The sequence below is a fragment of the Agelaius phoeniceus genome, chromosome 1 (assembly GCF_051311805.1).
Source record: "Agelaius phoeniceus isolate bAgePho1 chromosome 1, bAgePho1.hap1, whole genome shotgun sequence".
Lineage (NCBI taxonomy): Eukaryota > Metazoa > Chordata > Aves > Passeriformes > Icteridae > Agelaius > Agelaius phoeniceus.
The window spans coordinates 63,071,656-63,091,337 of record NC_135265.1 but is presented as its reverse complement, the minus strand read 5'-3'; the positions used below and the strand labels follow the sequence as shown (position 1 = coordinate 63,091,337).

The window sequence follows — 19,682 nt, the reverse complement described above, 5'->3', positions numbered from 1 at the left end:
AATTATGTTGGCTAAACATATTAGCTGGATGCTTTTGTTAACACTTGACCTTTTAGAAATCTGTGTCCTTGGATTACAGAGCTGAACAGAGCAGAGGTGTTTCATGCTATTGGAAGCTGCCACCAGTGGTCTGCTGGGAGTGTAGTGCCTGTGTTGGTTAGAAGGATGCAGTTCAGTTCTGCCCTGTTGCCAGTGAATTTTATGCCTCTTCACACAAAATGTGGAGAAGAGTGGCTTGAATGCTCTGCATGTGCTGTTACACCATGGACTTGTATGAGTTTCATGTGCTTTAACTTGCCTTTTAATAAGTCTGAGGTTTGCAAGCAGAGTCCAACAGAAAGATGTTATTTAGCTATCCATAAATAAATGCATATAAATTACTTTATTTAGAGCCTTCTGTTGGTCACAGATGCAAAGTAAAGTGCATAAGAGAAATCCACAATACAGAAATACCTGTCTACAACTCCATAGCAGAACATATTGTTTTGTCTTGGTTCAGTGAGGAGCAAGACATTATCCAGCCCCATAGGGTGAATCTTAAAAAACAAGCAAATAATGTACTCTGAATTGCTCTACCTAACTGAATAAACAACATTCTTCAGGAACAGTTATTTTTCTAAACTTGATTAGACATAAAAGTTCTTTTTCCTGTGTCTTCCAGGTAATGTGCTTTCTATTGTTAGGATAACGAGTATCCCCAGATTTAATTTCAGTAACCTGAGTGGCAGGGAAGGGTATAGAATTGTTTCCAAAGATAGTATATTGTGTTTCTGTCTAGGAACAGAATTCATATTGGTGGTGGTTTTCACTGCAGTTTGTCTGTGTGCTGCAAAGTTTAATGGTTTCATTCACTATTTTCGTTATTCAAGATGTGTTTCCTTTGAGCTGAATGCAACATTTAGCAGATTTTCAGGCTTTGTCTAATACTACTTTTGCTCCACTTTAATTTAGGCAGCACATGTGCTAGTTAATGTGAAATAAATGTAGTGGTTGTGCTTTCAATGAGGACAAGTTTTTGAGAGGCAGAGGAGAGGACTTGTCCAATGCTGCTCTTGGTGTCGTGTCATGTAGGAAGTTCATAGTAGTGGAAATTATTGGTCCCCTCAAAGCCATCCTCTCAGACAGTGAAGGGAAAAATAAAACTTGGACTAGCACTACTTTTGCAGAAACTTAGATGGTTGTAACAAATTTTTCAAAGGAAATGTAGATTTGTGGATTCATACATGTCGGTGCTTGAGAGGCTGTCTTTGTTTTTCTTAAATGAAATCTTCTCAACTCAAGTGAGGGCTGAAATCTTTCATACCTATTCAAGAAAGTCCAGACTAGACTGAAATATACCGTGAAATGGCCACTCAGCTTTTCAAATCTAAAAAAAATTGCTGCATTTTCAAATAAAAACCTCATCAACCTAGCTTTTGAGTGATATATTTAAGTCCGCCTTAAGATTCCAGTAAATATTTGGATTCCGTTGTGATGCACATGGGCTATGAACCTGTACTGATACCTTGGTGTGAAAAGTTCACCACTCTCTGCCTTTCCTGTAGTCCCAATAATGTGTTTGATAAAGTGAAATATACTTCTTAACAATGCATTAATTTTTTTTTTAACAGGCAAAACGAAGGCTGGAGCTAGGAGAAAGTGGCCACCAGTATCTTGCAGAAGGACTAAAGACTCCAAAGGGGAAAGGAAGAGCTGCAACAAGAAGTCCAGATAGTCCAAAAAGTAAGGGAGCTGGTAACATGCTGTCATCAGTCTGCCTTACCTAGCTTAGAATGTGTTTATTGCTGTCCTTACCTAGATGTGTATTAGCAAACTCAGCCCCCCAGCTGGGCAGTGGTCTGCAGGTTTGCAGCATGGAGGGGTTGCTGCAGAGCAGGGGTTGCTAAGAGGCTGCAGAGGCTCCTGGCTGGCAGGTGTGTCCCTCTGCCTGCTGGGCAGCCTGTATTCTCTCTGCCCAGGGCCTCCTCTTTAGCCAAGCATGTGATGCTGGGGTGCTTGGAGAGGTGGATGCTGAGGAATGAAGGTGGCGTGATGGCATGGATTGCACAGTTATTAGGCAAGGCTCATCAGGCCTGCCTCCTCCTTGGCTGCTGGAGTTACAGCAGCTGCCTGCCAGGGCTTCTTTTCCTGGGCAGGGATTTGCAAAGAATGCTAGCTGTGCCTCAGCAGCACTGCATGAAAAATGCTTTTTGTGGCATCTGAGCTGCCTTCTGTCCCTGCAGTGGGACTCTGGATACTGCCACTGCCTAGTTGCTCTGAGTACTGATTTTTGTACATCTGCATTGCCTTGGGCAGTGGGCTTCTTGCAACAGAAGCTGGGGGCTGTAGCCCTGCTGTCCTGTTTGGGGGTTTCAGCAGGAGAGTTAGACTGGCAGGGGGAGCCAGATGGGGCAAGGAGAGGACTGGGGCAGCAGTGGTAGTGATGTCAGAGCAAGAGATGCCAAAGGGCCTTCCTCATCAGTCTGCTGGTTTCTATTGAGTCAGATAGGAAAAGTGAAAGTAGTTAAAGATAGAAACTTAAAGCATAGGAGTTAAACAACCACAGTTGATTTAATTAAACTAAATTTCATTAAGCTGTATGAAGCTTATTTTAAATTGAAGTGGATTTTTGTAGAAATTCAGTACTGTTTGGTGCACAGGATGCTGATGCAGCATTGATAAACGTGTACAAAGAATTTGGTGTGGGATGAAGAGCACAAACCGTTTTAGGTGGGACTCCAGCCACTTCTTGCCATTATTACTCTGATCCTCTTACACTTTTCTAAGCCCCAAACAAAACCCTGACAAACCAACCACCCTTGCTCTAAATCCACAAGGTCATGTAAGTGACGAAAATGAGATTTAGATGAGATGTTGGGAAGAAATTCTTTCCTCACTGGGTGGTGAGGCACTGGAACAGGTTGCCCAGAGAAGCTGTGGATGCCTCATCCCTGGAAGTGTTTCAAGGCCAGGTTGGATGGGGCTCTGAGCAATCTGGTCTAGTGGGAGGTATCCCTATCCATGGCAGGGAGGGTGGAACTAGATGATCTCTTAAGTTCTACTTCCAACCCAAGCCTTTCTATGAATATTCTTCCATTTCCTAGAGCAGACAAGCTCCGAGTCTACCCAAAGAAATACAGCTAGCTGGTTCTCTTTGCAAAGATGCAATGTCTTGGTTTTTATTGAAACGCCATTGTATTCTTAAAAATATTTCAGGGTAATCTAAAGGTTCACTCTTCAGTGGGATTTTCAGTTTTGACTGACTTCTGCAGTTTAATGTATGGCATGACCCTTGAAAACCTGAAAAAGACCACCAAATCAGCCCAAGTTCCACCCTGCATAATAGTGGAAGCAAATGAAGGGTTTGAGATGTACCAGCCCAGCAGACTTGTAATAATGGCTGGCTCATTTCCCTTGACAGAGAGGCCTTGAACATTTAGAATTAGGCATCATTCTGATACAAGTATTTAAACTCTTAAAAGCCCATCTGTGAAGTATATAGATGCTGCATTTGTGCATGGAAACCATGAATTGGTCCAAGCCATTTGCTGACTTCTAATTTAGAAGCTATGGATACTCTGTCCCAGTTTGAGCATTGCTTGGTTATGAAGCAATGATGATTATAAATTGTTATTTTGTATCAATCTCCTCTAATTCACTTGAGTTTTCTCAAGCTGTGGAGTCTGACACTGATGGAATCTGTCATTGTGTTCACCCACTGAAGTACACCTAAGTCCTGCTTAATTGCATATGAAACACTTATCTCACATGAGGGGAAAATCAAACCCTGATGAAAGCTGGCTATCAGACTGATGAAGGAGAGTCACAGGGGATTTTTTGGGTTTGCAGCCAGGATAAATAGATACTAAAAATACTATTATGAATTCACATAGAAAAAGCCTAAGCAGAATATTTCCATATGTATCTATCAGACTACTGGAAATATTTGCATTTTAAAAAATGTATATATTTGCTCATGTACCTGTGACTTTTGGAAAAGTACATCTTGAAATACAAATACATAGTGGTAAGTTGTGTCTTAATGCGAGGTATGAGAGATTTCTTCAGTAAAAATGAAAGAAGTAACTGTAATATATGTAATTTCATTTTTGGTTGCTGCTTTCGGAACCAAAATGAGAAAAAAACTGATTTAACTTTCTTTTTCCTTTTCCTTCCAAGCTCCAAAATCTCCTTCAGAAAAGACTCGGTATGATACATCCCTTGGCCTTCTTACAAAGAAGTTCATTCAGTTGCTGAGCCAATCTCCTGATGGGGTCCTAGATTTGAACAGAGCAGCAGAGGTCCTCAAGGTGCAAAAAAGGAGGATTTACGATATCACCAATGTACTGGAAGGCATCCATCTCATTAAGAAAAAATCCAAAAACAACATTCAGTGGATGTAAGTATTCATTATTGTTTTCCATCCCTGCTGGCTGATTTCACTATCACAGGGCTGCAGTGTTTTTCTTCTCCCACCTTTCGTTCTAACACTTTGCTCCAAGCAATTATCCAAAATGCCTTCCAACAGAATAAAGTCCTATTTTCTTAACAGAATCTATTCTGTTAAGAAAAGTTTATAAAAAGCATTTTTCAGGGAATTTAGAAACCAGCATTTTGTTTGAAAACTGGATTGATTAATTTACTTGAGCATGTGGAGTAGGTTTTAGGTATGTGTTTCTACCTACTGCTTTCCTTGGTAAAAAGTAAAAAAATAAAAAGTAAAGTAAGTAAAAAAGTCCTTTTTTAAACTGTGGTTAGAAACAAGATTTTGGAAGTAGCTGGAAATACTAAACTCTTTCATCTTGGTGGCAGTTCCAGAATGTGTTGTTGTCATAAAAAGATGCTTTTTCTGGAAAGCATCATTTATGTTGACTTGGTAGGGATGGGTTTAGGGAGAAAGGACGAAGAACCTGATCTGCAGTGTAAAACCCTGTCTCTCCCCTTTACCATGGTGTAGAATCAGGTTTTACAGAATTCTTCCTTCCTTCTGTGTGTCTGCAGGGGCTGCAGCCTGTCCGAGGACGGTGGGATGCTGGCGCAGCGCCAGGGCCTCACCAAGGAGGTGACGGAACTGACTCAGGAAGAGAAGAAACTGGATGAGCTAATCCAAAGCTGCACACTGGACCTCAAGCTGCTAACAGAGGACTCAGAGAATCAGAGATATCCTTTTTCCCAAAACCTCAAAGGTGCTCAGCCTCCTTGCTGTGCCCTGTAATACTGGGAGACTTCCTCTGTGTGATGTCATTGAAAGAAAGCATCAGAAGCTTCTAGAAGTTGAAAAGGTTTTAATGTGGTTTGATATAAAAGCTGCTTAAGCAGCTTGAACCTGCAATGCTTCTGGAATGTGAAAAGGAAAACCAGAAAAGGTGATACATGAAGGAGATTGTTAACATTTGTGTTCACCTACAGTAGAACCAAGAACCTTTACTGATTAATGAGTGAGGATATCCAATTGCATTTTTTTCAAGCTTACAGCAAACCGCAGTTTTATGTGTTTAGAAATTATAAAGGCATGAAGAGAGAGTCTGGTCAGGTAACAGACTTGTTTAGTCATTACTTTTTTTTTTAATTTATTTCACTTTAAATATAAATTACAGGCATAGAGAGGAAGATAAAGTTGGGATTGGGTTTAGTATGAAATTTGCAACAAAGTTTTGGATTCCTCTGGTTGGAGAATCTGTAATAAAATATAGATAAAACTTCTGTGAGCTCTCAGAATAATTTAGGCTGAATTATTTAATGTAATAATTGCGTAAGGTTCATATGACTTATTTTGGCTGTTAATGCTCTTTGTAATTAACCAGTTGTCATTTTCCTTGGATTTCCCAACTATTAGCAACACAAGAAAGCATTTTATCAAATGCTGGCATGAAAACTTATTACTATATATAATCAGTAGTGTTCAAATAGCATCTAATAAAGTGGATTTATTCTCTGTTCTGAGGGACAGGAAGTAACTATGGGAGTACCAGTAAAAAGTACTTGAACTATGTGAACCTTGACTTTTGACTGGATTTCATAGACATTTTGATGTAACCAAAGATCGCCAGGTGGAGTGGGCCAGTAGGATCAGTACTGCCTTTAGCTAAGAGTATAATCCATGAAGAGACATAAGCAAGACAAAGCTGAACATGACAGTTCTGAATTTTTGTAGCACTAAATCCTGTGGGGATGAACTCTGCCTTTTCAAACCTTACTTAACGAGTGGCAAAAGCCTTGATAAAAGCCATTTGGGTGAAAGATGATGACCTGTCACTTTGCCTCTTGACTTGTTTGATCCAAGATAGATACAGCATGTATGGGAGCTTGGGCAGTCTGTCTTGCTGTACTGCTCAGTAACAGCACACACTCACACCACCCAAAAGTATATATAAAGTCAGGCTTTTTATTCCCCTGGAATAAACGTTATGCCAGGTAACAGATGACAAAACTAAAGAGCTGGAGCTGTATGCATGTGATCATGGCCATTTCACAGTTCTTTTCAGAGACAAAAGCACTTTAACATCTCAGTTACATGGATCAGTATGTGAGGCTTCCCCATATAGTAACCCCTAAAACACTGACATTTTGACAAATACTTGTTGAACAGCAAAATATTCATATTTATTCTGTCCTTATGCAGAAATAGACATTCTGCACTCTAGAGGTTTAAAGTAGCTGCTTAAACAGGCTTTAAAAATAGTTTTGTATTACATAAATTAATATATAAATATATGAATGTTGCATAAATGTTTGTATATTTATATATATTTTATATAGGTTCTATGTATTATATATTTATGTTTGCAAAGCCCCTCAAATTTAAACTGAAATTAGGATTTTTGTCAGCCTGGAGAAGAGAAGACTCCAGGGAGACCCTATAGCACCTTCCGGTACCTAAAAAGAGCCTATGGGAGATCTGGAGATGGATGTTTTATTAAGGACATTGTTGTGAAATGGCTTTAAACTGAAAGAAGGTGGGTTTGGATGAAATATTAGACAGAAGTTCTTTACTGTGAGGTTGGTGGGACATTGGCACAGGTTGCCCAGAGTAGCTGTGGATGCCCCGTCCCTGGAATTGCTCCAGGCAAGGTTGGATGGGGGTCTGAGCAACCTGGTCTAGTGAAAAGTGTCTCTGCCCATGGCAGAGGGGTTGGAACCAAATGATCTTTTAAGGTCCTTTCCAGCCCAAACCATTGTATGATTCTATGATGCTGTGTATGCACTTCTATAGCATGCATCTGTAAATTTCCTATACCCTTTTCCAGTGATTTTCAGCTCTCTGCATATTGATAGCAAGTGCATAAAAATTTTTGCTTCATGGAGTCTATTAGTAATTTCAGGTTGTTGAACCTGAACTTCTGTAGTTTCCCCCATATTGAGGAGGAGAGGAGCACTCAGCACAGAGAATCCCTTTTGTTCACTGAGTGGTGGCCCCAGCTGTTACATCAAAGGGAAGTTCTCACAGGGCTTCACAGTGGCAATCACTGTGTAGAGAACAGAAAACCTTGGGCTGAGAGCTTTGTTGAAAATCGAGAAAATGGAAAAATAATTGAAAGACTTCTGCCTTTTCTAATAGTGTGAGTGTATTGTAACCTGGGTTGAAAAATTCCTTAACACTGATTACATTAGCTTATGTGACGTACCAAGATATTAGAAAAATTAGTGGCCTTAAAGACCAAACTGTTATAGTTGTGAAAGCTCCTCCAGAAACAAGACTTGAAGTGCCTGACCCAGTGGAGGTAAGGAGAATCTGGCATTTCCTGCCTGGTTATATACAGTTTTTCTACAAATGCAGTGTCTCCTGAGTCTTACTGTAATATGTGCCCAGGTACACAATCCTATATTCTTACACATTTTAGGGATGTTTCTGTAGAAAAGGAAGGGGAAACTTAAACATCAATTCACACAGAACAATCGTTATTTGTTCCTTTTCACTCACTTTCAGATTTCTTCAGAGTAATCCACACTATTTACAGATATTTTCTTTTGCTATGCTTTACATAAAGAGAAACTCTTTCTTGACAATTGAAATTTCCTTGGTTTGTAGCAATGTAAAGTCTTTCACAAGAAATTCAGCTTTCTTATCTTAGTTAAAAAGTTAATGGAAAACTCAATGCCTTAAGCATCTTGACAATGCATATAACTGACATCCTAATTTATTGAAACATGTTTTCATGTAGGAATTTATTTTCTGAAGTATTACAGGTATTGTAGAAATTTGTGTTTTACTCCTAGAAACATTCTTGCCCTTCCTTCTTTCATCATCATCATCTTTGCTTCATTGGCACTTATTTATTTTAATTCTCACTTAGGAAGACAGACTCAAGTATGTTGGGCAAATGGGAATAATTGGCAGGAATAGCTTGGTTAGAGATTCAAAAAATGTACCTAATTTCTTCACTCAAGGAGCAGCTAGAGATGAGGCTAACCCCACAAACACTGCAAATGTTTTGTTCATAGCTGTGCATTAATCTTTCATCCCTACACCAGGCCAAGCGAGCTCAGCCATACCTGCTGCCCTGTGGGCAGGATCAGACTCTGGATTCCCTGTCACTTTTTTTCCTAAGATTATTCTGCACTTGCTTAGACCCATTTTGGTTTCCATCCTTCTTTTTTTCTTTTCTTTGTCTTTGTCCTTACTTTTCCCTTTGAACCTTGTTGCAGGTTCTGGCAGGAAGAATAAATCATTTTGCTGCAATGAGAAAAGGGTATCTTTTATCAGTATTCATAAATATATACTGTTATTGTTGTTTGCTTTCCTGTTTCTTTCCCCTGGGCATTTTGCTTTGATTTTTAATTCAGCAAAATCAGGCAGGCAGAGAGAGATGCACACGATCATTAAAATTAGTGCTTAGACCTCCCTTATCCTCTATACCCACCTTATTTAATTTTCAGCTTCAGGCAGTAAGGTCCTATTTCTTTCTGTCACATGCTATTACATTTCACTGTTCTTTTTTTTGCATACCTCAGTCACTCAATAGTACCTTCCTTCTTCAACTCCTGCTCTTTACATCTCCTTTTTCTCCAGTTATCTGCAGCATTGACCTAAGTACTCTTAACTGTTTTCTCTTCCCTGGCAAACCCCCATTCAGTTGCTGTTCTCTGTGTTTGTAAATGCTGTCTATTATGTTACATAACTGTCAGAACCCAAATAATAAAAGGAACATTTTGTCAAAGGGCACAAAAGGAAATATTTTAAACAAGTCTGCAAAGAGGTACCTAATGCCTATATTTATGCTTTTTAGAAAACTATTGATGCAATTCAGCAGCAGCAGGTTTATTTATAACCAGAGTAATTTATGGTTTTCCATCATAACACAAAGAGCAGCTTTGCAGGTTTTCTTGCCTGGGTCACGTTGGTTTATTGCATCAGTGTGTGAAAGTTAAGAAAAATGTGACTTCTTGCAACAAATTAGCAGTTCCTATTCAGAACCGCCATCAAAATCACTGCCTTGAGGGGGAAGAAGAACTTACATAAGTAGTTTGGGTGAAGAACATGGCATCTGGTTTGGAGATTTTTGGTTATTTGGAGATGTTGCCTGATAGATAGGTGAACTTACATAAAGGTATCTGAGTTCAGTTGAGTAGGTGCTGAAGGCCCTTGGGAAAGTGGGAAAGATGTTTTGGCATCTTTTTAAAGCAGAAACATTTGTACAAATACATCCAATATTATTGTTATGAATAATAATAAAACCTGTGACTTGCATCCCACAGTTCCCTTCCATCAGAATGCTCCAGGCTATTGTGGTTATAAGAAAATGTTTGGAGTTTAATCCTTTATGCCTCCCTTCTTATGATATGACATACAAAAATGGTGGGATTTTGAGATTGTGCACTACAGTGGAAAAAGTTTTTATGTTCTAGTCTGCAAGATAAGATACATCAGCTGAATCTTTCACATCTTGGGAAAAAAAAAAAAGCTTGGTGTTCTTTTCAGGTTCTTTTGATTAGTAAAACTGTTCTCAAACACTCACAACCCAGTAAGAATTTACTCAGTATCATCAATATTCTCTTGTGTTCATTGGTGTAACACCATTCTGATGTTTGTTTTGTTAGCAGAGCGCATTGATACATTTATCTAGTACTCAAGGACCTATTGAAGTTTATCTGTGCCCAGAGGAAAATGATGCCCTCAGTCCAATGAAAACTTATAGTCAGGACCACAATGGAAATATTTCCAAAACCATTTCCAAAGGTAAAATTATTTCTTTGCACTACTAATGGCCTTTCTTCAAGCTCACATTAAAGGTTTCAGTTTGAACTTTGGATTTCCAGCTCTTTTTCTTTGGCTTTATTTTTCTAAGTGGAAAGCTAAGGTATCAATTTTTCACTATGTATTTCTGGTTGATGTAGTCAGAAATAAGTTTTCATTTGCATCATTTCTTTAAAGTAAGTTTTCTATTTGCATATCATATGTAACCAAATTGTATGTAATTCTGAAGAAAGAGACAATAGTGTTCCTTTTAAGTTTTCAAATAAGACAGTAGCAGTAAAGATCCATCTCAACACAAGAGGCAGAAATCTCTGTGTATGGGTATAAGTGAAGCTACATTTCTTCACTGATGACATCTGGTACCTAGAAAATTCTCAGTTTTGACTATGAACTCCATTGAAAAATGGGCATCTCACAATGTTTATTTCCCCCTACAGATGTTTAAATCTTGTAAGATGATTTTTTTAATAGAAAAGTCAGAGATGATAGCAACATGATCATTTTTGAGAAGCCCTTTGTAACACATCAAAAACAAGCTAGCAATTATATGGAGGCCATTTTTTTATTGTTGAAATGATTCTTTATGAAAGGTCCTTTATGCAGTGGTTACTTTGTTTGATCTGTGTTTGATATTTCTACAGAGATTAAATGTGACAACTTTTATTTTTTTCTTGCTCCTGTCACAGAAGTGGCTTCTGCTAACTCAGGACAAGGTGACTGCTCAGTAAATATGGCAACAATCTCTCCATTGGCTTCTCCAGCCAACCTTCTACAGCAGACCGAGGACCAAATTCCCTCAAACTTTGAAGGACCATTTGTGAATTTGCTGCCTCCTCTGCTTCAGGAAGATTATTTGCTGAGCCTTGGGGATGAAGAAGGCATCAGTGACCTCTTTGATGCTTATGATTTAGAGAAACTTCCTTCACTGATGGATGAATTTATATACAGCTGATTGTCTTAAGTTCTGTCCGTATCTAAACTATGTTTTTAATGGAATCAAAAAACCTGCCGTCATTCAGAGTTGTCCTCTACTTACCATAAAATAGCATTATTAAATAAACTAGGCTCCTGAACAGTGCTGATATTTTAATTGAATACTCCCTGTAATACCATAAGAAACAAGGGAAGGCTATTACAGCAGAGCCTTCTCCTTGACCCCGAGCTCCAGTGCCTTGCGAGTCAGCAGGTGCAAGCAGGTGACCGTGGATGTTTTGTCTTCACACTCCCCCAGTCTCTGCTTCCCGTGACAAGTGGGCTTACGGAGAAGGGCTCCATGAACTGGTTTAGTCCTAAATCACAATTTTGTAATAGTATTTCAGGTCGTGCCTTCTGCAGAGAATGCATGTCTTTGGAGTGTCACAACATGGATTGTACACGCAGTGAACGTAAATATGAAGTAATGCAAAAGAGTGGAATGGGATTCTTGAGCTACTTGTGGGAATGTTTAAATTGCTGTCATAATGCTCATTTTGAGCTATGTATATGTCTCATTATGAGGTCAAATACTTATGTCCTTAAAAGCTTTTAATGAAAAGAAAATACACTGTAAATGTAGTGTATATTGCAGATATTGAAAAGTATAAAGTTCTGCCACTTCTCGTAGTAAATCGCAGATTTTTAAAAACGCTTGTGTGTGCGTGTGTGTGTGTGAAAGTAGCTTTTGTTGGTTGTTTTTTTTAAACTAGAACGAAGATGCACAGTTCAATTTTACTGCCCCCAGTGTGCATTAGAACTGGTACAAGAATTTTTGTGGTACTAAGTGGGGCTTCATGTTAAGTGCCTACTAGAGATGCACTGTGGGTTTTTCCCTCTATGGAAAACACTTATGCCAAGCTTTGTTTGTTCAATATATCATATTTATCTCAGTGGGTTAGTTTCCTCTGCTTACAGCTTTTTATAATTCTCTTCGCCAGCAAAATGGAACTAATTTTTTTCCAAAGTACATAACTGTAAGTACCACATCAACTGAATTGCATTTATTTTTTGAAGATCTTTGCTAGTATAGTATAGTACCAATATTTATTTTTTGAACGTCAGAGGAATTCTAAGAAGTCTTAAATAATTTTTTTTTCCTTGAGTGTAAAATATTTTGCCATGTTCCGGGCTAAATTAATGTAATGTTGATTAGATGATGCCCATATAATCTTTTTGTTTGCATTACTGTTGTGCTTATCTGACATACTCAGAAAATTAGTACTATTTGTACTGTAGTAGAATATTATGTATGCAGGTTTTCTGGTACCATTGAGTTGCTGCTATGAAAGCTCACACACGAAAAGGCAAGAAGTCACAGTACTAATAAGGAAACTGTATGACTGTGTGGGTTTTAGAATATAACAAATGTATAAAGGGCAACACATAAAGAACTGTTAAACAGTGTTAAGTGTGTGTTTATATGTACAAATGTTTGCATAGATCATTCAGCAGTTGTATTTAATTTGATATATGTTCTCAACTCACACTTTAGTTATCTAGCAGTTTTGTACAATAGAATTAATTTGTAAACACTGCCAGAATATTTTCTAGCTGGTTTGTAATTTTTTAAGAGTTTTTTTAGATGTGGATCTGTAAATAAAATTGTAGTATTTAAAGTTTTTGTCTTGTGGAAGAGGAAAGTAAAAGTTGTGTGAGCATGAAGATTTGCGAGACAAAGGGGCACTTTTGCGAGGGAAGAGAAAATGAAGACTAACGCAGACCATCTTTTTTTTGTACAAATTAAACACTTGTCCCAGTGCGTGTGGGCAAAATACTAATCTAATTTAGCTTTGCATTGTATGCTAGTTTAAAAAAAAAAACAAACCTCTGTAAAATACTGTAAAAAAAAAAGGAAAAAACCAACAAAAAAAGCTTTTATGGTGAGTTTTGTAAATAGATTTACTAAAGGGTGACATGTTCTCTAGCTGTGATCTTACCACTTCAAATGGATGTAATTTGAATAAATTTTGTATGGTAATGAATCAATAAAAATGAAATTTTTTAAAGACTTTAGATTTGTATACAACTATTTAAATTTTTCTTAGTCTCGGTGCCTGTCATACTGCTTCTTGAAACCTGTTACTGTTTTTGTTATTAGTGCAAACATTCATTTGACAGATAATTTCAATCCCGTTTTTTTTAATTATGCCAACATTTCAGTGGGTTTTTTTAAGCCAGACTGAAACAAAAATAAAAGACACAGCAGGTGATCCAGAGGTTGGAATTATACAAATTTATTTTTATTTATTCCCTCTCCTCTCATACGAATTATGAACAGACTTCTCGCACACTTGATAGAAATGGTGTTATTGTAGGATTAAATAACATTAAAGTACTTGTTGAGGATCTGCTTAACCTGCCCCAATAATTGTCCAGAAGTTTCCTAAAGTTGCTTTGAAAAGAAGTGTTTTCTTGAGTCACTTCCAACAGTCCCTTGCACCAGACCTATATTTACGAACTTGTACTTCTTTTCTGGTATTAGTGCTGCACCGTTTTAGATACATGGCCATCCATCAACTGCAAAAAAAGAAAAAAAAAAAGGATAATAAAATCACAGTAATACGGTTGATTGCTTAAATGTTGTACCTCTGAGCAAGTCACTTGTGTCTTGTTGACTTCCTGCACACTAGGAGAAGGCTATTACTTTTTCTGTGCACCTGTATATATTCAAACATCTGCACACAACAGTACTGAAAGGAAGATTACTGAAACGTCCTCTCTATATTCTTAATGAATAATAAAGGAGGGCCAGAAGTCTGTGTTCCATTATCTCCTTTTGAAGCAGAGGTGGCAATAAATATCTGCTGTACCTCCCTGGCTTGTTCTCAGTTTCTCTGTACTCCACTTGCCATAAGCACTTTTTTATTTGCCCCTAGAATCTGCTTCTGATTACTAGTTTTCATGTCACTTTCCCCTATCCTTCCTTCTGCTTTCTGTATCTGCTTTGCAAACTTGGGATGTGCTGAGGTGCAGGATAAAAAAATCAGCCAGTTAAAATACTTATTCCTGCTCTTCCAGGCTACCACGGTGTACCTCAATATTATTCAGTGTACAAGTATTAGTTCCAGGGAGGTTTTATTGGGGCCTGTATGTGCTGCATTCCTTGGCTGCCAGCAGATGGAAAAGGTTTTGGAAAAATCTGCCAACATAGCCTGAATGATAGGCAACTGTTTATTTCTTTACACACAGGAAAGGGGTTTGAAAAAAAAAAGGGAGGTTCATACTCATGTACAGTAAGAACTCATTCACCTACAAATGACCAGAAACAGTAACTATATTCCTTTTTACTTATACCTGAAAGAATAAATTGCACCTTGATCTTGATGCTGACATGAACATCTCTGTTGTAGAAAGAATGCAAGATATGTGAGGTAGCATGAAAGAGCTATATGTTTAAAAGCAAAAAAATTATTATATGTCTTTTTTTTCCCCCGTGTGAAACACAATTAATGCACAATGCCATTAGTGTTCCTGCAGCCAACAGTTCTCAACACTGAGTGAACCATGAGCCTGAATAGCAAAGTCAGTGAAGTGATACTAACCAAAGCATAAACAAGCAGAATTCATCTCTCCATTCTGCTCTTCATGCTGAAAAATATCTGCCTGCATATTACTCTACAGCTAAGCAATGATCAGAAGAATGCTTGCTTGGCTTAATTTATTAAGTCTGCGAGTTTCTTTACCCACTATTTTCTTTCTAAAACTTGACAGGAAAAAATAGGCTGTTACCAGTTCTGAATGGTTGTGAATGTTGCTCACAAATGACAAACCAAATTCTCTTAAATTTCAAGAGTAGAGGAAAAAAAGATCTAATTTCTTGTGTCTCTTTTGGGACTTCTCATTTTTTTTATTAATACCTTCCCACCCATTTCCACCCAGATATGATTTTAGTTACCAGAGAATTAGGTTGCCATATAAAAATTGAGCCTTCACCTCCCTGGCCATTTTCCTTCCCTAAGGATGTTTGTTGAGATGCTCTAAACTCACTAAGGATGTATCTTCTACTTACCAGGATGTGATGCTGAGATTTGGATTTAATTTTCCCAGCAGTTTTTGTGTTTTTCCAACCACTTGCTCCTGGCAAAACCTATGACTTTAGTTGGTAACTCAGGTAACTGAGTAATTGAGGCTGATGTGTTTGAGTCTACCAGCCCTGAAGAGTAGGAAGTGAGGTCTGCAGGCAACTTGGAAATTATGAAATCTAAAGCTCTTCTTTGGACACTCAAGGAACTGGAGCGTGTATACTCCAGTATCTCCAGCCCAGAGAAGGCCAGCACTGGAAGTTGTACTCCTAGCCACTGTCACATAAGAAGCAGTTTTCCCAGGTAGGTATGGATAAACTTTCTTCCTGCAGTCAAGATGTAGTGGGGAATTATCTGCTCCCTTCTCTCCCTGCTGTGCTACCTGCTAGGAATGTGCTACAAAGCAATTTAGGTTTGTGAGCTTCCATGGCACTGGGAGAGCGCCTTCCAATTTGTGGCTACATCCTAGGGCTCACCAGGACCGTGCTGGCACAAGGGCTGCTTGCTGCTATGAATTCTTGGCAGCGGGACAAGGTAAAGGCTCTGCCAGATCATGCTGGAGCTGATCAGTGTGGCCTATTTCTGTCACTAGGTATGGGACTCATGGGTTATTCCTGCCTGGGAGCTGCTCTTGGAGATCACTGCCTCCCCTTAATAAGTAGTGCTTGTCAGTGCTGGCCATTTGGAGATTTTTGGTTGTGTCTGCTCTTTTAGCCAGCTGTAAGTCAGCACTGGTGTGTGCCCAGTTGGGTTTTTAACCAGAGCAGGAGCACTTGGCTGGAGGGGACAGCTGTGAGGGAGGGCAGTGCAGTGCTCCCTGAAGAGAGAAGATGAATCCAAGGACTGCATGTGAAATACTTTGAACTGAAAAGAAGAAAGGAAAGGAATTGCTACCCTTAGGAGGCAGCAGTTAAAATGCTGACTGGGGATACAGATACCATTGCTACTGACCTGGCAGGGACTTCTTACTCCATAGGAGGTGGTCTGAAATAGATCAGTGTGGCTGCCCATTTTGAAATATTTCCCTCCATTCTCTCCTGGCTAAAAATGCCGCAAAAGTAACAAACTACTACACATCAGACAGTGTCTCACTGAGAGCATCTTTGGAAAGTACTTGTGTGCTTAAGCAAAGACCAAATAGGAAGGCAAATATATCTTCAGCTGTAACAATGACTCTATCATGAGATCAGGATTATATTAATAGTGCTCAGTCCTGCTCAGAATGATTTGTTTTTAAAGATTGATTTAAGTGAGGTGCTTATTTCGTTCTGTCCCTGTTCTCTTCTTTAAATCTCACCTGTTCCTTTGTCCACATTTTCTGCTTTTTCCTTTTCTTTTTTTTTCTTCTTCCTGCGAGCATTGTCAGATAAGAATTATATAAAGTAAGCACGAGTTTGTAAGAAAAAGGAGAGGGAGATGATATTCTTAATTAGAAGTTGCCACATTTTATCTGTGAGTCAACCGACAGACCTATTATGGAGAACACCCAGGGTTTTCATTCACTTTCGTTCCAGTTCCAGAGAGGCTACAATCTGCTTTTTTAAGAATAAACTGATTCCAAAGGCTCCTTCTAAAGAGAGAAACCTAACGTTTGAAATGCAACTACAGGAAATGGTGACTTTTACATTCCAAAGCTGACTACCTCAAAATAGAATATACTAAATACAAATATAGTATACAATATAAATAATCGTTTTAGGTTAACTGTGTATATTAAAGCCAAAGCAATAATAATATGCTCACTCTCGACAACACTTGGATCAGCAGGGACACTGCATGCTTAATCTGCTCAGAGCTTTACCTTCAGCCATCCAACAACCACCCTGGTGTTTTACTAAATATCAAACAGAAAAGTTTGGAGAAAAACAGTGCCAGAAACTTCAGCCATCTGATACTGAATATTTTGACCAATATCTTTTATAGTATTCAGCAAAGCTGCCACTAACATTGTATTTTGAGGAAATAAACAATGAAAAATAAAAATAAGAATAAAAAAAGAGCGTTGTGGCCAGAAAAGGATTGAATAACTCATCACCCATTTGGATCAGATCAGCATCGCAGGATAGGTATAGCTGGGATTGCTATTTTCCAATTAAAACGAAGATGAAATGCCGAGGCTCCGGGAGACCGCGCTTTTAGCGGCGAAGCGGCGGCGCCGAGCCCTCCGCGCTGTTTTGGCCTCCGCCGGCCGCCGTCCTGGCGCCGCTGCGCGCGCGAGGCCTCGGGGCGGGGCGTGATGGCGGAGCACGGGTGAGGCGCGGGTGAGTGTCGGGGTCGGGCTGGGCCCTGGCCCCCTTCCCCTCCATCCCTCTCCTCTTTTCCCGTCCTGTCCCGTCCCTCCCTCCCCTGCCTGGCTGTGACGGCCTGGCGGAGTTGCCCTTCTCTTGCCCGCGCCATGCTCCCGTCCCCTGTGCGGCCCTCCAGGGCTGCGTGTTAAGTTCGGGGGGAGGAGACGAACGTCCGGGCGGGAATCTGCGGAGGGGCCGGCGGTCGGGATGCAGCTCGGGGATGATGGGGTACCCTCAGCGGGCTGGGGGAGCCGAGCCCAGCCGGGCTGCGGGATGTGCATGGGCCAGGCTGCCCCTCGCCCGTGGGCCGCTGTTATGTGTGTGTTTATATATATATCTACATATATATATATGTATGTATATATGTATGTACGTTGTTCGCATATTTATGTGTATGAGGAGAGACTGCGGGAACCAGGTCTGTTTAGTCTGGAGAACAGAATACTGAGAGGGGATCTTATTAATGCGTGTAAATATCTCAGAGGCGGTGCCGGACTCTTCAGGTGCCCAGTGACAGGACGAGGAGCAGCGGCCATGAACTACAAGGCAGGAAGTTTCGCTTTAACAGGAAGAAGAACTTTACATTGAGGGTGGCCGAGCACTGGAACAGGCTGCCCAGGGAGGTTGTGGCGTCTCCCTCTCTCGGCACGTTCAAAACCCACGTGGGGACATTCCCTTGTAACCTCCCCAGGTGGCCCTGCCCGTGGCAGGGCTGGATGATCTCTGGAGCTCTCTTCCAACGCCAACAATTCCATCGTTCTGTGATATGTACATATATATGGACACACACACATAAAACATACGTATACGCTCTAAACTCAGTCTCTGTGTATTAACGCTGCAGTTTTCTTCTGCTCTGTGTGGGGCCGGGAATAAAATCCCGGGACTTTACCAGAGACACGTGTTGGTAAATAGCTGAAAAAAGCAGCCCTCTTCCACCTGGATGGATGGTCCCCGTTTGAATGTGCGTGGAGATTGAGCAGGGGTGACCAAACCAGATTGGCACACTGGAAGTTTTGGTTGTGACAAGATGTTAAAACAACTCTAGTTTTTAAATTGCTCTAATGTTGGTCTAAAGTAATGTTTTTTTAAAGAAAAATGTAGCGTTCTGTAGGTGCAGCTGGGCTGTATGAGAAGAATACATTAACTTCTAATTTTGTTATCACTTCTTATTTCAGTCCCTCTGCCAGAATAGCTGCAGGAATTCATCTTTATTTTTGTTTTTTCCTTGTGAAGGAGATCTCATGTATGCATATGGAATTGGTGCAGATATCAAGTAATCTGTTTTAAAATAACTTCCACAGTGTTTTAATTTAAAAAAAAAACTGTGAATGACTTGAACTAAAATTTGCTGTTAATCTTTCTCCCTTCTTTCATTCAAAATTTTAAACTGATTGAGGACAGAATCTGGAGGAAGTCTGAGATAACTTAAATACATCTGACTTAGAAAAAAAAAGACTCTATAGAAGAAGGATAAGAAGAACAGTGCCACTGTTCAGGAGACAGGGAAAATGTGGGAACTCTTCCACCTTGCCAGCCAGCATGCGTACCAGCTCCACATGAGGTCAAACTCATGAGCAAGGAATGTATTTCTGCAAAGGGAGGATGAGTGCTTGTTGGACAATAACATGAATTCATGGCTTTCTGTCTGCTAGTTCTGCTTTTTCATGCCATATCTTTTTTCCTTTTCCTCTTCCTTATTCCCCCCACCCCCCAGGTTTACTGTCCAAGAGGATTTATACCTTGCTTAAAAAGGTAGGAATTTTAGTTTGGCTGTGTTCTTTGTTCCATGGGTCACTGAAATAAGCTAAGGTTATTTGTTTTTCCAGCTGCTCCATTATATTGGGTATTTTTCTGTAAGAGAGAAAAAATGATAAATCAAAACATTTTGTTCCCTTCCAGATATTGATTTGAACTTTACTTATTTGTACATATTCTCAGTGGTGTAAGTTAGACATATGAGATGCCACCTTTCTCTCACATTCTTTATTGCTAGAGTTTTCACAAATGTTTATTTTTGTTTGCCTTTTGCTGCATTATTGTATAGATCCTGTTTTTTTTTATCTAGAAGAATGCTAACTGCCTAAGTAGCTTGGGCAGATCCATCCTCTTTGTGATATCATTCTGTTCCTTTTTAAGTTAAATGCAGATGTGTGATGGTTCAGCTTATGTGAAGTTTTATTTTGAAGTATATTTTGCAAGATTGACTGGGAAAGTGCACGG

The 19,682-nt window shown here is 39.5% G+C and overlaps 2 protein-coding genes and 1 long non-coding RNA gene across 5 annotated transcripts in view; 2 read left to right on the top strand and 1 right to left on the bottom strand.

Moving 5' to 3' along the window:
* E2F3 (E2F transcription factor 3) overlaps positions 1 to 13,162 on the top strand; it is a 42,062-nt gene extending 28,900 nt beyond the window's left edge. Inside the window, exons 2-7 of one of the 2 annotated variants that reach the window (XM_077180203.1) lie at positions 1,611 to 1,722; positions 4,159 to 4,378; positions 4,981 to 5,141; positions 7,588 to 7,700; positions 10,021 to 10,156; positions 10,861 to 13,162. In XM_077180203.1, coding sequence (XP_077036318.1) covers positions 1,611 to 1,722; positions 4,159 to 4,378; positions 4,981 to 5,141; positions 7,588 to 7,700; positions 10,021 to 10,156; positions 10,861 to 11,126 — 1,008 coding nt within the window. In that variant the 3' untranslated portion in view covers positions 11,127 to 13,162. Of the gene's footprint in view, positions 1 to 1,610; positions 1,723 to 4,158; positions 4,379 to 4,980; positions 5,142 to 7,587; positions 7,701 to 10,017; positions 10,157 to 10,860 lie in introns of both variants that reach the window. The other variant, XM_077180194.1, reaches the window with a different exon arrangement.
* A 246-nt stretch (positions 13,163 to 13,408) lies between these two features.
* LOC143694352 (uncharacterized) lies at positions 13,409 to 17,331 on the bottom strand. The gene is made up of 3 exons (XR_013182776.1): positions 17,207 to 17,331; positions 16,469 to 16,521; positions 13,409 to 13,666 (listed from the first exon to the last, which is right to left on the bottom strand). It is a non-coding gene; the product is annotated as an uncharacterized LOC143694352 (long non-coding RNA).
* A 1-nt stretch (position 17,332) lies between these two features.
* CDKAL1 (CDKAL1 threonylcarbamoyladenosine tRNA methylthiotransferase) overlaps positions 17,333 to 19,682 on the top strand; it is a 378,544-nt gene continuing 376,194 nt past the window's right edge. For both annotated transcript variants that reach the window (XM_077180180.1, XM_054642274.2), the window contains exons 1-2: positions 17,333 to 17,432; positions 19,177 to 19,214. The gene's annotated coding sequence lies outside the window, so the exon portion shown is untranslated. The remainder of the gene's footprint in view (positions 17,433 to 19,176; positions 19,215 to 19,682) is intronic.